The 16,113-nt window shown below is 44.7% G+C and overlaps 1 protein-coding gene across 4 annotated transcripts in view; it reads right to left on the bottom strand.

Moving 5' to 3' along the window:
• MDGA2 (MAM domain containing glycosylphosphatidylinositol anchor 2) overlaps window positions 1–15,342 on the bottom strand; it is a 1,595,858-nt gene extending 1,580,516 nt beyond the window's left edge. For 3 of the 4 annotated variants that reach the window (XM_086937277.1, XM_086937275.1, XM_086937276.1), the window contains exon 1: window positions 14,414–14,856. In XM_086937277.1, coding sequence (XP_086793403.1) covers window positions 14,414–14,717 — 304 coding nt within the window. In that variant the 5' untranslated portion in view covers window positions 14,718–14,856. Of the gene's footprint in view, window positions 1–14,413 lie in introns of all 4 variants that reach the window. The other variant, XM_086937278.1, reaches the window with a different exon arrangement.
• Between the last annotated feature and the right edge of the window lie 771 nt (window positions 15,343–16,113).

Genomic DNA, 16,113 nt, shown 5'->3' on the forward strand with positions numbered 1-16,113 from the left:
TTATTCTCTTTTTGTTATAACTGGAATCCAAAACCATCTTCTAGAAATAGCAGCTCCATGTACAAGAACGATACAAATTGTGTTAAATATCCTTAAAAAATATTCTAAAGCTCATGCCTTGAATAATACGGAACTACCTTGCAGGATAATTTGCTTAAATATTTAATCTGCTGAAAAGAAGCACTATTTTTGTGGTTCGAACTCTCCGAGCAGGGTATTTATAAAACCATTAGGGCTTTTCCATTTCTTCGTTTCTACATTGATCAATTATGTATGTATTGTCAAGCAAGAGTTCAGCTTTGTCGTTCCATATAGTAACATGCTCCACTAACAAACTACTAACGTTTTTTAAATGTTAAGAAAGCAATGTATAAAGAGAAAATTAGGGTTAAATGCAAAGTATGTATCCGATATATAAAAATTAAAAAATGCATGTTCAAATGCACAATTCTGCATGATTTAGTGAGTCAGACGTTCTTCCTAGCGGAAAACATGCATAATTATATTTTACCTACTAGGAATATATCTGGCAACTTAAGTTCAGCATAGATTGCTATTTCTACCAGATTAATCTGGTGATGTTAGTGAGTCCCTGGAACAGCTCAAGTACTAAAATGTAGAAATAGCATAATGGAATAGCTTCCTGACTTTTTAATTTCCACTTCCTGTATTAGATCTGTAAGGAAGTAAATTGCATTCTTTTTCTGAGGCACAGAGTCAAGACTGATTTGCATATGGCTGGGTCTTTACCCAGGGGTCAAGGTGAGCACAAGAACGATGGATTTAAGCCATATTTTTTGACTGGGGGTGAATGTATTATTTATTCAGCATTCCGTCCATCATTTGTTTGCGTAGCACTTTTCACCCTAAGTGGGATGGGTATGCCCAGACAGAGTGGGTTCCTTGCTCACTGTGCCACTGGATTAAAGCTAGCCTGGCTGATGAATGGTAATACCCAGAAACCAGTCCCAGGATGCTTATTTCCGGTCCAAGGAGGACCTGGCTTGGCAATTCGGTTTGGACTGTTCCCATGAAGCACTGGGTCAAGACTGATTTGCATATAGCTGGGTCTAAACTTGGGTCGCATGGTGAGCAAAATAAAAATGGATTTAACGCAGATCTCTTGACTGGGGATACATGTATGATTTATTCAGCATTCCATCCTCCATTTGTTTGCATATCACTTTTCACCCTAAGTGGGATGGGTATGTATGCCCAGACGTGGGTGCCCTGTTCACTGTGCCAATGGATTCAAGCTAGCCTGGCTGATGAAGGATATTACCAAGAAACCGGACCCAGGATGCTTGTCTCCGGTCCAGGGAGGACCTGGCTTGGCAGTTCAGTCTGGACTGTTCCCATGAGGCACAGGGTCAAGACTGATTTGCATATGGGTGGGTCTAAACTGGGGTGGCATGGTGAGCAAAAGAACAGTGAATTTAACCCATATCTCTTGACTGGGGTTGAATGTATGATTAATTCAGCCTTCCGCCCATCATTTGTTTGCGTAGCACTTTTCACCCTAAGTGGGATGGGTATGCCCAGACGTGCGTTCCTTGCTCACTGTGCCTCTGGATTCAAGCTAGCCTGGCTGATGAAGGGTAATACCCAGAAACCGGTCCCAGGATGCTTGTTTCCGGTCCAGGGAGGACCTGGCTTGGCAGTTAGGTCTGGACTGTTCCCAGGAAGCACAGGGTCAAGCCTGATTTGCATATGGGTGGGTCTAAACTGGGGTAGCATGGTGAGCAGAGGTATGATGGATTTAACCCAGATCTTGTGACTGGGGGTGAATGTATAATTTATTCAGCATACCGTCCATCATTTGTTTGCGTAGCTCTTCTTTTTCTTAGGCACTGGAGAAGTTGCAAACTGTTGCTGTTTTGGTAGGACTTTCTGGAAAAAATGGTGTGCCTGGGAAAGTTTACAAGAAGATAATACAAAGGGTAAAGGGAACAGACTGGATTTGATTTACAAAAGTATGCCATTCAAAATTTGGCAATACGTGTGAAGAGTTGTGCAGATCTGTGGTACGTTAGGAGGAGAAAGACACCAACTATTCATCAGAACTGGTACCTATGGATGTCATGTACAATGCCATTTTACAGCTGTAGGAAAGCCTTTGTGAATCACTGAGGGGTTTTGAGATGCATTCAAAATCACAATTTGGGAAGTGTAAGAAGGAAGCATCCCCTCCTAATAGTGAACTGCAATTTGGTGTATACATTTTTTGTGACTGCAATTACTGTAAAAACCATTGAAAAGCTACAGACACCTCAAAAAAGGAGGAAACGTATTTCCAGAGGGATAGTGGTCTCCATCTGACATCTCCTCCTTTGGGAATTGTGTTGGTCCGTGTTGATGGGAGATGGAAAAAGTCAGTAGTGCAGAAGACCACGAACAGGGGCTGCTTCGAAAAAACTTTCCATTAGGGAGTGCAAGCACATATTTGTGGTTGCTGTTTGTACCAGGTCATCATCTCTGCTTTTTAGCCTATCTCTTTGATCACAAATGGTGACTGACCTCCCTAATTAATATTCATTAGGAAAGCTGCTCTGCAAATCCTGCAAATTGACTTTTTGCAATGGTATCTATTAGTGCTCAGTGACAAAAAATGACATCAAATCTTAGTTTGTGCGCAATTTGCACTGACTATTTGTGACCTGCCTGATAATACATCAGGCCTCACACTTTTAGAGCAGCAGCTGGAGAAAGGTGTTTATGCTGCCAATGGGTGCTTTCCAAGGAGAGGTCTACCAAAAATGGGCTCCATCGTTCTAGGGCAAAGTAATACCTTGAATGATCAACTGAAACTATGGTAACTGTGGCCCAAGTTACTATCAATCTTGTGAATCCGATCCTTAATGATGCCTTTATTAATATTCTGCCAGTGAAAAAAACGAAAAACAGAGTGAAGTGATGACGCAAACTGAAGTTCAAGGTAAACACTTTATTTCTCAAGTTCAGACACAGGATAACACATCCTTACAGCGCAATCTTGAAGTCACCTCCAAGCCTCATCCTACTTTCCTAGAATGTCAAACCCCATACAAACCTAAACACATAGCGTGCACAAGACTGGCGCGCAATATATATCAAGCACGACGAAAGCCACAACACATTCCCTTCCCTTAAAACAAAAATAAGTATTAGAAAGAATATAGAATACCTAGCAGTGAAATAGTAACACACACATCTTCCCCCTCATAATTGAAAGAACAATTTACAGTACAAATACTATTTACTGCGTTCCACAATAAAATCCTTTAACCATGACGGTGGTTTGCACTTGCGTTATGTGTAACCTATTTTCATTAACACAAGACTGAGGACCTTCCAAGCCCCGAGCTTGAGGTCAAGCCTCGCTTAAATGAGAACTTACAGAACTGCCTTTATTATCATTTATATCCATTGAATTGGTTCCCACATCAGGAGAAACATTTAGACCATTTCCAACATCCCGTGAAGAGACATTTGATTCAACATTGTCATTCATATCAACATCAATTACCATAGTATCATCCAACTCTACTCTTCTCCTTGCCTGATTTCCATCAAAGTTCCAATTCATATGATCATTGGATAGTGCAACTCATTTAAGATTCCAAACTTAACCGTTTTCTAACCGAATTGCATTATGTAAGATCTTACTGAATTTTGCTGGTTGGAAAAACGTACTTTCCCCTTTTGGAATGAAACCTGGTTTAAGAATGTGTACCCAATCTCCAACTTTAATGTTCAAAGGTTTAGTACAATTTTTTGAATCATAGTAACTTTTGTTTTTCTCTTGAGTGATGGAAATAGTATTTCTGACTGTCTCCGAAGAACATGACTCAACACTGAAATTAAATAACCAACTGGGATTATATTTTGCCCTTGGTCTGCATCCTCTCATTATTACAAATGAAGAAATTCGGTCATATCATTGTCAGTGAGCCTATATCACCAAACATATTTCAGTAATAAAATGTTCAATTTTTTTTTATTGACACAAGCAGATTGTATAACCCCCTTAATGACACGGTTGAACCTTTCAACCATGCCATTTACGCGCGGGTTATAAAGAGAAGTGGTCTTCAATGCAACTCCTATTCTACTACAATATTGTTTAAACGAGTTTGATTGAAATTGCACATCATTGTCACTTAATAAGCACACAGGGAAACCACCTTGACTGAAAACCGCATCTAAAAATAGTAGCACAGAATTAGTATCAGCTTTTTGTACAACTTTGACCAAAGGCCATCCTAAAAAAAAGGCCAATAAAGACAATAATGTACACATGTGATGGGCCAACAGGTCCCATAATGTCTATAGCAACAGACTCCCATCGATTCTGAGGATATTTCCCCACTACCATGGGATGTTTACATGTTTGTAAAGTTTTATCACCCCTCGAGCAATCAAGACATTCTCTTACCAAACGCTCAATAGCTCATATGATTACGTTGCAATGGAGTTACGTTAGCTTCCGCTGTTACGCACTAACGAACATTGGAAATAGCATTGCTGTACCTAGGCAACGTGTACATGGCTCCGCTTCTGCTGTTGCGTACTAACGAACCTTGGAAATAGAGTCGCCATAGCTAGGCAATATATATGGGGCTCACTTGCGTATGTTGCTATGCAGTGACGTCAACAGCAACGAAGTCAAAAACTTCTGTGTGGCAGCTAATAAGATAAATCCACCCTCCCAAAAATTTGGCGAACAAGTGAAGTGAGTACTTCTAGAGAACGGTTACCTTTACAACTGGTTAACTCCCTAAGTAATTCTTGAAAAATGCAAAACCCCAGCAAATTGAAGAAATTCAAGATCAAGAACTGGGAAATAACTCCAAAATGTGCATGTACACACATACATATTTCAGGGGTGCAAAAGGGTGTCAAAAGGACACCCTGGCACCCTTTAAATTACATTCTCAATTTGCGATTCTTTAACTGCGAATCGCAAATTGAAAATGTCTTCCCATTCATTCCTATGGACCTCTATGCCCATAGGAATGAATGGGAAGGTATTCCTTAATTGCAAACTGCAATTCGCATTTAAGGAATATTAAGAAATCACAATTATTATTGCGATTCCTACATACATAGCATTTTGCGATTCCTTAATAGCAATTCACTAAAAATCGCTATTAAGGAATCGCAAAAGGACTTTTCATACATATGCCCCATAGCGTGCACAAAACTGGTGCGCAACATACATTAAGCATGAGGCAAGCGAGCACGTGTTGTGTTTTCTATGTCTTAATGTGATATGACTTGTTAAGCTGAAAATGTTGTCAGATAATAGGTCTCGCAGCAAATTTCCAAAAATGATTTTGTTTTGAATATGCTCATAGGGCTGCTTTAAATACCCTATTGCATTTCATGCTGACTTGGAATAAGTATTCCACAATAACCATATTTAGCTAACAAAGTATGATTATTCCTGTGCCTCTGTGTGTGATTACTTTGCACTCATTCCAGCCCCACTACTCCTCAATGTTATGTTGCATGCTATGTTAGAATGAATCATTAAGTACTCATTCACCATGGGATTTTTTTGTGTAAAATGACCATCAAATTGAAATAAAGTCAGATCCAAAGTGAAAATATTCTTACTCTGTTTTCAGAAATAGCCAGGTTTTCAGAGAGTGTCAGGAAACAGGGTTGGTTGTAATGGAAGGTTGTGGTACAGTCTTGAAATGGGTTTGTTCTCTTATGACAAGTCAGTGGAGTTGGATTATAACTAGATAAGCCTTAGAAAATCTTGTGAATTAAGCAACCTTGTGAGAAGCATCACTTTAAATTACTTAAAGTTTTAGGATTAACTGACGGAGAAGTCTTAGCTATAAGAATTTGACATAATCTAAATGAGAGCATATTAAGGCTGATCCTATCCTTTTCCTCCCTCTTTCAATTTATAAAGGCATTCTTTCTCAGCCATCTCAAGTGGGAAATAATGACTGAAGCTAGAGAGGAGATTTGGTCTACCCTAGACAGTTCACAATCTAATAAGACACCCAAACTTTTAAAAGATTTAATAAGAGTGGTGAGAGACACGGTTTTCGTAGGCCAGCGGATTTCAATCCATTGACTAATTCATCTGTTTACTGCCATGTTCACCATTTTATCATCACTAGGTTTGAACTAACTGTTTCTGATCTAGTTCTATAGGGGCCTAAAACATAGTTGGAAATGCTGACTGGAGGCATGCCTACAATCTAGCCCAACCAAAAGTTGTGTTTCAATAGCATACATATAAACACAATGACACCCACTGACTGAAGAAACTTAGCTAAGGCGTTGACATGTTTATTAAATAAGTAATGCAATAGTGTTGATCCTTGTGAAAGGCCATACTTTTGAGAACTTCCTGGGGCCTGGTAGAGAGACAAACAGATCCCTAAGGTCATCAAGAACTGCCAATAACATTGTCGGAGAAGAGTTCTAAATTAGGCTTAACAAGAGCTTTAAGGAGATCCTCATTAGAGATTGGCAAGAAGAGCATCAGCTCAGAGACTGTTGGTACTTATATGGAGCTTGCACGCAGAATGCGTACCTCTTTTATCACTGCTCTTAATTGTGAAATCTCATCTACAAGGTAGTAATTTAGTTGGCTGCAGAGATCCGAAGAAGAGATTATCTCCTTATTGGTTCGAGAATCATCTGGTAAATCTGTAATGTTATGAAAGCCTGGGTTTTTGGAGGTTGAAGAAAGTTATAACTATAGGGTAGAAGTTTGTTTTGTGTCTTTAATTAGCTCTTTAGAGATTTAAGATATAAAATATAATCAAGTGAAATAAAATATTATAGGATTATTTAATTAATATGTAGTATTTTAATATATTTTATAATTAATTTAGATATATTTAAATTTTTAACTAACTTAAATACTTTAATTTAACATTATTTCTTATGAGGTTTTATTTTAAGTTCCTACCTCCATTATTTTCTATGGGTGGAGTTGCAGTACCAGTGACGGGCTATTAGTAATGCTGCACTTACTACAAATGTGTAAAATACTACAAAAAGTGCAGTTTGTGAGTAATAAAAAGTAGTCAACATACACAAAAGTATAAACGTACTCGAGCGTGCAGTCTGTGAATCAAGCCTGTAATATTTTTAAGTACTTATTAGATAATTTTGTCTGTTTTGAACCAAATATACTTATAATATTTACCCATCTAAACATGGTATGTCTTTAACCCATTCCGTGCTCCCGTCGGCCAATGGCCGACGGGAGCACTCCCTCCCGAGTGCTGCGAATGGCCAATGGCTGACGCAGCCCCGCCCACTTATTAGAACGCCCGCACCGCAGCAGAATTGCCACCGCGGTTAAGGGGTTAAACAGTTAGTGTAGTACTAGACAATAACAACTGCCAAATGAGAATTAGTGGTGGACAAAATCTAAACAATTTAATTAATTCAGGGTAACATGCTCTGGAAACTAATTCAATTAAAACAACACCCAAGTGAAGAGATTTTTGTGGCACACTCTTTGAGGGTGAGTTCAGGTTGCCTTTTTACATGGTTACAGTGACTTCACATAGCTGTGCAATACACATATATTTAGAATAACAAAACTACTCATTCACCTGCAAATGATCTTCTGGTGCTGACGTATTAGCACAAAGGGGTGGAGTTTGAACAATACTTGACAATGGATCTGATCACAGTCAAAGGTTCTGCTCTGTGGCTTGTATTTTGTGCATTGCCATTGGTTTGTTATCTATGTATGCTAATTAAAACTGATCGTTCTTGGAATTCTCAAATCAATGCATTTTCAGTCCTTTGGATAAAAGCTTTGAGGCAATGCCTGCCTTATCTGTCTTTCACAGATGATGGTATGGAAGTCCGTATTTCTCCTTCAGACACTCTGAATCATGACAGTAGGGTTTTCCTGAATTAGTGCAATAGAATGCTCCCTATTTGCAACATTTTGAACATTTTACAGCAGTCTTTGCCTTAAACTATTACCATGAAACCCAAACCTTACCGTGGTTACAATAACTGGCAGTAAAGAAATAGCTAAAGCTTAAAACTACTTGTATGATGGATTGGGCCTTCTACTTCGCAGCACCAAGATAGATCACAAATTAGATCATTCAATAAAGGCTGAGGTGTTCTCTGACTTTAAACGAGTTTATCCAATAATTTTTGAGAGTCAAAGCTGGTGAAAAGCCTTACCATGTGTATTACATAACAATATTGTACTTGTTGCATCGATTTCTACATAATGAAAACATTCCAGGTGCATACCATGCTATTCAGTTCAACACGCAGCTGCATTGAAGTATTGATAATTATGGGTTCGACTGATCAGGTATATCCTGCTCTCATGATTAAGATTTTAATTTCAATGACCGTCATCTTGTATCACATGACACACGCGCAGGAGTGGGTAACCTGGAAATGACTTCTCAGTGGTGCAAATGAATTCAAAGTTGGAGCATTTGTCAGTGGAATTCTGTTCTATTTCAATCTAATTCGGAGTGGGATATAACCTCATCATGAGGGACCCTACAACTGAATCCTGTCTCCGCGCTGGGTCGTATGAGACATGTTTTGAAAAAAGACCCATCCACCAGCAACAAGGACGCCTTCAAAAGCGCCACCCGCATCCACCACCAACTTATCCGAAAGGCCAAGAAAACAGCATTCAAGGATCGACTTGACAACAACGCCCACAACAGCAAGGAACTTTTCAACATCGTCAAGGAATTTTCCAACCCCTCGGCCAACTCCAACGACATCACCCCCTCTCAATCCCTCTGCGACTCCCTAGCCTCATTCTTCCACAACAAGATTGCTGACATCCACAACAGCTTTGACAACCAACCCGGAAGCCAACCCACCCTACCATCTGCTGACCATCTTCCCCCCGTTAACACCCTTAACGACTGGAAACCAATCTCCACTGGGGACACCATCCGCCTGATGAATTCCATCCACTCCGGATCCCCCACAGACCCATGCCCTCACCACATCTTCAACAAAGCAGACTCCGTCATAGCTCCGCACCTCCGAGACGTCATCAACTGCTCCTTCATCTCCGCTACCTTTCCAGAAGACTGGAAACACGCTGAACTCACCGCCCTTCTGAAAAAACCAACAGCGGACCCCACCGAACTCAAAAACTACCGCCCCATCTCGCTTCTTCCATTCCCGGCCAAAGTCATCGAGAAAGCCGTCAACAACCAACTCGCCGCCTTCCTCGAAGCCAACAAATCACTGGACCCCTCACAATCTGGCTTCCGAGCTAAACACAGCACTGAGACCGCCCTCATCGCAGCAACAGACGACATTCGAACTCTACTGGACAATGGAGACACAGTCGCCCTCATCCTCCTCGACCTCTCCGCAGCCTTCGATACAGTCTGCCACAGCACCCTTTTACAACGCCTCAGAGACATCGGAATCCAAGGAAAAGCACTGGAATGGATCACCTCGTTCCTCACCGGAAGAACCCAGAGAGTCCGCCTCCCACCATACAAGTCCGAGGCCTTTGAAATCATCTGCGGCGTACCACAAGGATCCTCTCTTAGTCCCACCCTCTTCAACGTATACATGAGCCCCCTCGCGGCCATCGCCCGCCAACACAACCTCAACATCATCTCTTACGCGGACGACACTCAACTGATCCTCTCTCTCACCAAGGACCCCAGCACCGCCAAAACTAACCTACACGAAGGAATGAAAGAAGTCGCCGAATGGATGAAACAAAGCCGTCTGAAACTGAACTCAGACAAAACAGAAGTCCTCATCTTAGGCACATCCCCCTCTGCATGGGACGACTCCTGGTGGCCGGAAGCCCTTGGAAAAGCACCCATCCCGACAAACCACGCACGGAACCTTGGCGTCATCCTGGACTCTTCACTCTCAATGAACAGACAAATCAGCGCCGTATCCTCCTCCTGCTTTAACATTCTTCGCATGCTCAGAAAAACATTTCGCTGGATCCCCTCCGAAACAAGGAAAACAGTCACCCACGCTCTAGTCACGAGCCGACTGGACTACGGAAACACCCTCTACGCAGGCACCACCGCTAAACTCCAGAAGAAACTACAACGAATCCAAAACGCCTCAGCCAGGCTCATATTAGACATCCCACGCAACGAACACATCTCTGGTCACCTTAAAGACCTCCACTGGCTACCCGTCAATAAGAGGATCACGTTCCGACTGCTTACCCACGCACACAAATCACTCTACGACATCGGACCAGATTGCCTCAACTCTCGACTGTCCTTCTACACCCCCTCCCGCCAACTTCGCTCTTCCAGCCAAGCCTTCGCCACTGTACCTCGCATCAACAAGACCACCATGGGAGGCAGATCCTTTTCATACCTGGCGGCCAAAACATGGAACTCACTCCCCGCCTACCTTCGCCTCACCCAGAATCACCTAGCGTTCAGAAAGCAGCTTAAAACGTGGATATTTGACAAATAATCCCCCTCCCCTTCCTAAGCGCCTTGAAACCCTCTGGGTATGTAGCGCGCTATACAAATTTTATGACTTGACTTGACATATGAGATTGATAGCGCCTGGTGGCACAGAGATCAGAGAACCTCTCACGAATATTGCAAGTCTGCTCGCTCACGCCATTAGAGTGGGTAAGAGACCAAGAATTCCTTAGCAGGAAGAGGTGTTTTCTAACATGTGTGCCTTGTACTTGTATTAAGATGAAAGCAGATACACAAAGTATATTCCTTTTCCTTAAGTCATCAGCTTGCCCCCTTTATCTGCTGCAGGCTTTCAAACTGCATGCAGTGCACATTGATTGTAAAAACTTTAGGCCCTTGTTAAGGGTGGCCTATACATTTCAGTGGGGCTGTTAACAGTGGTTACATGCCCAGCAAACACATGAGATCTGCAGGCACACCGCAAGTCGCGTAACTTTCACCCAGAGAAATCTGACAAAAAATAGTGAATCAGATCCCCCAGTAATACCTAGTTTCTTATAGTAGCCTTAAGGGGTCCAACTCATCCGGAGTTACCGGTAACCCTGGTTTTTGCAACTCCTGGGGGTGGAAATGTGGCCGAATTACAGGGCCATGTATAAAGCGGGTCTAAGTGTCTGCAACCTTGTACACTGACAGGGCAATGATTACCTGCCGCGAGGTACGTGTCTTTCTTAGATAGGAAAGTACAATGTTTTGTCCTGCAAGCAACACTTTATTAAGTGCCAGAGTGAAATAAAATGGAACAATTTGGAGGGTGATGGCATCCTCGCTAAATATTCTGCAAAGGCATCAAGGCATCTCACCCCCCTTGGTTCCTCAGCTCTGCTTCAGTCTTCTCTGCCTGCTGTGGGGGTGGTGAAAAAGTGACAAGAGCTTAGAGCTTTCATGGGGATGATTCAAGGACAGTGAGCTCTAAATTATAATTGAAGATACCATCAGGAAGGTTGTTTTAAGGTGTATTTGTGCAGATGAGAATAGAAATAACACAATTCATATATTTGGGATAATAGCATGTACCATTAGAGATAACATTTTCAATGTTTCCCTTGCTCACTCTAACTGAATGGTTGTGTTAGCCATTTGACAATATATTTCTTCCTTTGAGGTTGCAAGTTGGATAGTAAGGAATCTCTAAGGCGAATGTGTTTCCTTATCACACATGGATTTAGCATTGCATGCTGCCTGGGGCGTAGCCCCCATTGGTGCAGGAGGTGCAGTGGCACCATGGCCAACTGAACCCTGAGTAGTGGCATGTTTTACAATTCTAACAATAGCCCGGGAGACATCACCGTTCTTGCACTAGGGCCCATGACACACTAGCTACGCGCCCGCATGCTTTGTCAACTTTTCACTTCATATTTTAGCAGCATCAGCTGCCCCTATGTAAGATAAAGGAGTTTTACATGATGGTTCTCTATGTTCATGTGTGGGGAGTTTCAGCCTGTTCAGTTCCTTCATCTCCAGCCAGGGCCCTGCTCTTGGTTCCCTGTCAGTGGAACGGAATGGGAGCAGTGGGTGTTCGATCACCCTATCGAGTGCCGGATGTCGCCCCTCAAAAACACGAATCCCAGGAGATTATTAACGTATTATATAAATACAAGTACACATTTAACATCCTTAACCCTACATATATGTTCCATGATTATATATAAATGTAATCGTGGTATGTAAATGTTGAGTTAGGAATATTAGATCTACATTTATTTACCTATTCATACTTAGCCTGGTGATAAAAATCGAAAGTCGATGTCATGCAGTACTATGTTTTGCAGGGTGCTGTTTTCTCGCTCGATGTTGTGACATCGCATACGGACATCCATTCGAACAGAAGCATACTTTGTAACCATGATGTCAAAGGATACTTAATGTTAACAATCAACATGTTGTATGCAAATGGCATACTGCATCAGAGGCATTATTGATATATAGGAGGTACAACGGGTTGGAATAATTTGGGAACATTTGAAATATTGGAAGCAAGAATTGCCTTTTCAACTTTTGCTGTCAATGAAAAATACCAAGTGTATATTTGTACGTACAAGCATTAAAGAAGCATATTTTTGTTGCATCTGGTGTTTTTGTAGAGTGCCACTAAACATCCTGTGTGACCTCGGGGCTCTTTGGGTTATGGGTACAAGTGAGAGTGAATGACGACTTGCCCTTAAAGTCCGTGTCAAAGCAAGTGGTGGGGAACCAACATCGGTAACGTGGAGATTGCCAATCTAACCAACTGGACAACCAAACCTAGCCAGAGCAGTATACCTGAGAGTCTTATGAAGAAACCCAGTAGGCCTTCAATACATGCTTCTATTTTAAGGAAATCTGAGCACTATAGGTGTCCGCCACGCTGGACTGCTGGGGGTGTTGCCGGGCATCAGTGTAGCTGAATTAAGAGAGAGGTTTCCAGTGGTTGAGGCTCCGCCCACTGCATGCAGGCCCGCCCCTTTCCCCAGGACTGCAGATTTGGTCCCTGGCCGACGGGCTGTAGTCGGAAACATGATTCCGTGGTGAAGTGTAGTGTGAGCCTGAATATAGACCCTACGCAGCTGGGCTAGTCATCACCGTCAGAGCCAGTGGTGCAAGCGTGCACCCTCGCCAAACTCCCACGCTGATATCAGATGCTAACACTATCCAGTTGAGGTTGCACTAGCACAAACATGTGACCCACCCACTGCAGTCACTGCACGTTTCCCCCACGTTGCACCTGGTTGCAGAGCGTTATGTGCACGTGAGCACGTTTCCCAAAACCACGTTCAGCGCAGTAGACATTCACCTAACCAGATCGGTCCCACGCAAAACCCACGATAAAAATAATCACGAGTGACGAGACACATGAAATGCCTAACTGTCAACGTGTAAGCCAACAACGCGTTGTTGTGTAAAGAGTTTCAACCTTGAGAGTGAGTGGGAATGAATGGTATGAATGTGTCGCTCTCACACAACGAGCTTCCTGTTAACAAACCCCTCCGGCCTGGCACTTCCGTCTGCAGGATAACGTAACCTTGCGCACTACTTTAGCAGCCCCAAACCAAGGCATCCTCACCGATCACCACCGGGTCCTTTCCGCCTTAATAGCACACTCAGGGCTGCACCTGGATTCCGCATGTGCTGTTAAAATGCAACCAATTAACGCACAGATTAACACAGTTGCTTTGCAGACGTTGTTTAGCGCAAGCTGATCCCATTTGTACAGAAACACACATTATGTAGCGTGTCACGTCCGCAAAAACAAAATGACAGCTGGCGCCAGGTGTGCTGGCTATTAGTGCGCACAGTTGCGCACGTGAAACCTATTCTAGTGGTTTCTGCGCGCGCTGTTACACTAAAGAGGGACGGTTTCCTCAGAGGTGGCTGGATTAGTACACTCGAACATGCCGCAGTTCTTTTTACAGTATTAGCAGACACATGTCTATCTTTCTATGTAGACTCCATGTCATCTGGTCAGGCTGTCGTCGAACATTCAATTGGACATGTGTAAGGAAGCGTCTCACGTTTGCGCCTGGTACTTACAAACTAAACGGGTACCTTTGTGGAAAAGATGAAGAACCTCTGTGTTAAAGTGCGTTTAACCCGAAACTCAGCTGGCCACTGCCAATACCTTTCAGTCAACTCTGAGTGCAGCATGTGTGTGAGGGGACTCCATTATATAAATGGCAATTACGCTTCTGCATGAGGTAAGCACAAGATGACCCGAGGTATCAACCACATATTTTCACACATAAGACAGTCGACGTAAACCCGTGGGGGCTCTGGGGCGCGTAAAAACATAATGACTAATTCCTTCTCTCTGGCTGAGAGCTCGAGCCTCCGAGAATACCATTTTCAAGTGTCTCTCGCCCACAGACTGTGATGCAATGGCAGTCACAGCCGGGATGCGGGTCTTCTCAGAGGAATCTGTCATGAATATTAAGATGCAGTTTTAATGAGATGGGACGTGGGTGATGGAATTATCTATGCGTAAAGGGACTCACCGTAAACCCCTTGGCCAGCGACACCTTCCAGGAGCACCGTCAGCAGCCCCAAGACACAGTACACTAAATCCATCTTCACGTTGGCATGGACATATCCCAGGGACGCGGCGGTGGCTTCCAGGAGCTGCTGGCTGACCCAGTGCGGCCGGGTCCCGGGTACCATCCCAGCGCGCCGCCGGCCAACCACGGGCAACGCCGTCCTCACAGGGCACAGGTGAGGGACTCTGGGGTCGTTGTATGTAGGGATGTAGAGAAAAAGTGACAACAGCAAATCGCCGCTGTTCCCCCACGAAATACAATTCATGCAATTTATTTAGTGGCGAGAAAGCAAACGGATTTTAGAATAAAGGCGAGAAATAGTGGCCTTGCGGCTGGAAGCGGAAAATTCTGCATGTGCCAAAACAATCACGGGCAGGAGCGTGCGGCAGCCAGGGAGAGGGCGAGTGGGCTGCGGAGTAAGGTGTCCATTCGATGAGAGGTCATGCCTGGGCGTCGCCTTTAAAAAGTAAGAGCCGCTGCTCCCTGGAGGGCAATTACCGAGCTGTCCTGACTGCGGTCCGAGACCCCCACCGGTTTCCCTTCACCCATTCCATCAGTTGCCATTAGGAGCGGGCGATCCCTGATGCAGCCAGGAGCAGGTTGAAGGGGCTGAGCCGTGAGAGCGCAGGAGATGCCGCTGCTCGCCCCACCAGCATCCTCTCCAGCGGCGGCGTGAGGCTGCACCTGGCCCGGTCCCAGCAGAGTCCACCCTGTAGGGTCAGGCGCGGCCGGGCTCGCGCTCTGCACTGGCACGAGAGCGTTGCACAGGTGGGCACGTGCGGCGCAGTCACCTCATCGCGCTGCCCGAGGACCTAGTTCCATCCTCTGGTTTCCAGAGCAGCGCTGGAGCCCGGGGAAGCGGCCGGCGCAGCCAGGAGAAGGCAGGAGCCAGAGCGCTGACTGACAGGCTGTGGTGGCAGGGGGCGGAGCGGCGGACCAAGCACGGGGGGAAGGGCGGAGCAGCGGACCTGGCTGGGCGCAGGGGCCGAGCACCGTGCGGGAGCCCAGGGCGCGCAGCCGGGGAGCCCGGGCAGCTGGAACAAGCCTCCGGGGAGAGCGGGAGGATGGGAGTGCTGCGCCGGCGGAGGGCTGTGTGTGGTCACGTTGTTTCCTACGTGCCCCCGCCGCTGCTGATGCTGCTGAGAGCTGGAGTTTGGAGCCGCTGCAGCCGGGCGACGTCAAAGCTTGCGTGCAGCCTCCCTGCCTTCTCCCCCGCCTCAGCCTCCTTCCCTCGCTCCCCCGCTCTCTCCAATGAGCAGCAGCTCATCAGTATGTGGATCACAGAGGAGCAGCACCAGAGAGGAGGAGAGAGGACACGGAGATGCTGCCAGAGAGCACGAGAGGGGAGGACACCAGAGGGGCTGCCACAGAGAGGGAGAATAGGAGGAGAGTCGGGGCAGAGGCGGCCGGGGAGGATGCCAGGAGGAGAGAAGAGAAGAGGGCATAGAAATGCTGCTGCCGCAGGGACGCTCCAGGCGGAGCTTGGTGCTGATGATGGAAGCTCCCACAGTTCTGCAACATTACGAACCGACCAGGAGATTTAGTTCAATGGCTAGCTCGAGGACAGTAAGGTGCCTGAAATAGAAAAAACAAGCATTGGCATAGCCAACTGGTCTCGCCTTTTGGACCTTATAAGTGTTTATTTATCCAGCACAACATCC

This window comes from Lissotriton vulgaris, chromosome 9, assembly GCF_964263255.1.
Source record: "Lissotriton vulgaris chromosome 9, aLisVul1.2, whole genome shotgun sequence".
Lineage (NCBI taxonomy): Eukaryota > Metazoa > Chordata > Amphibia > Caudata > Salamandridae > Lissotriton > Lissotriton vulgaris.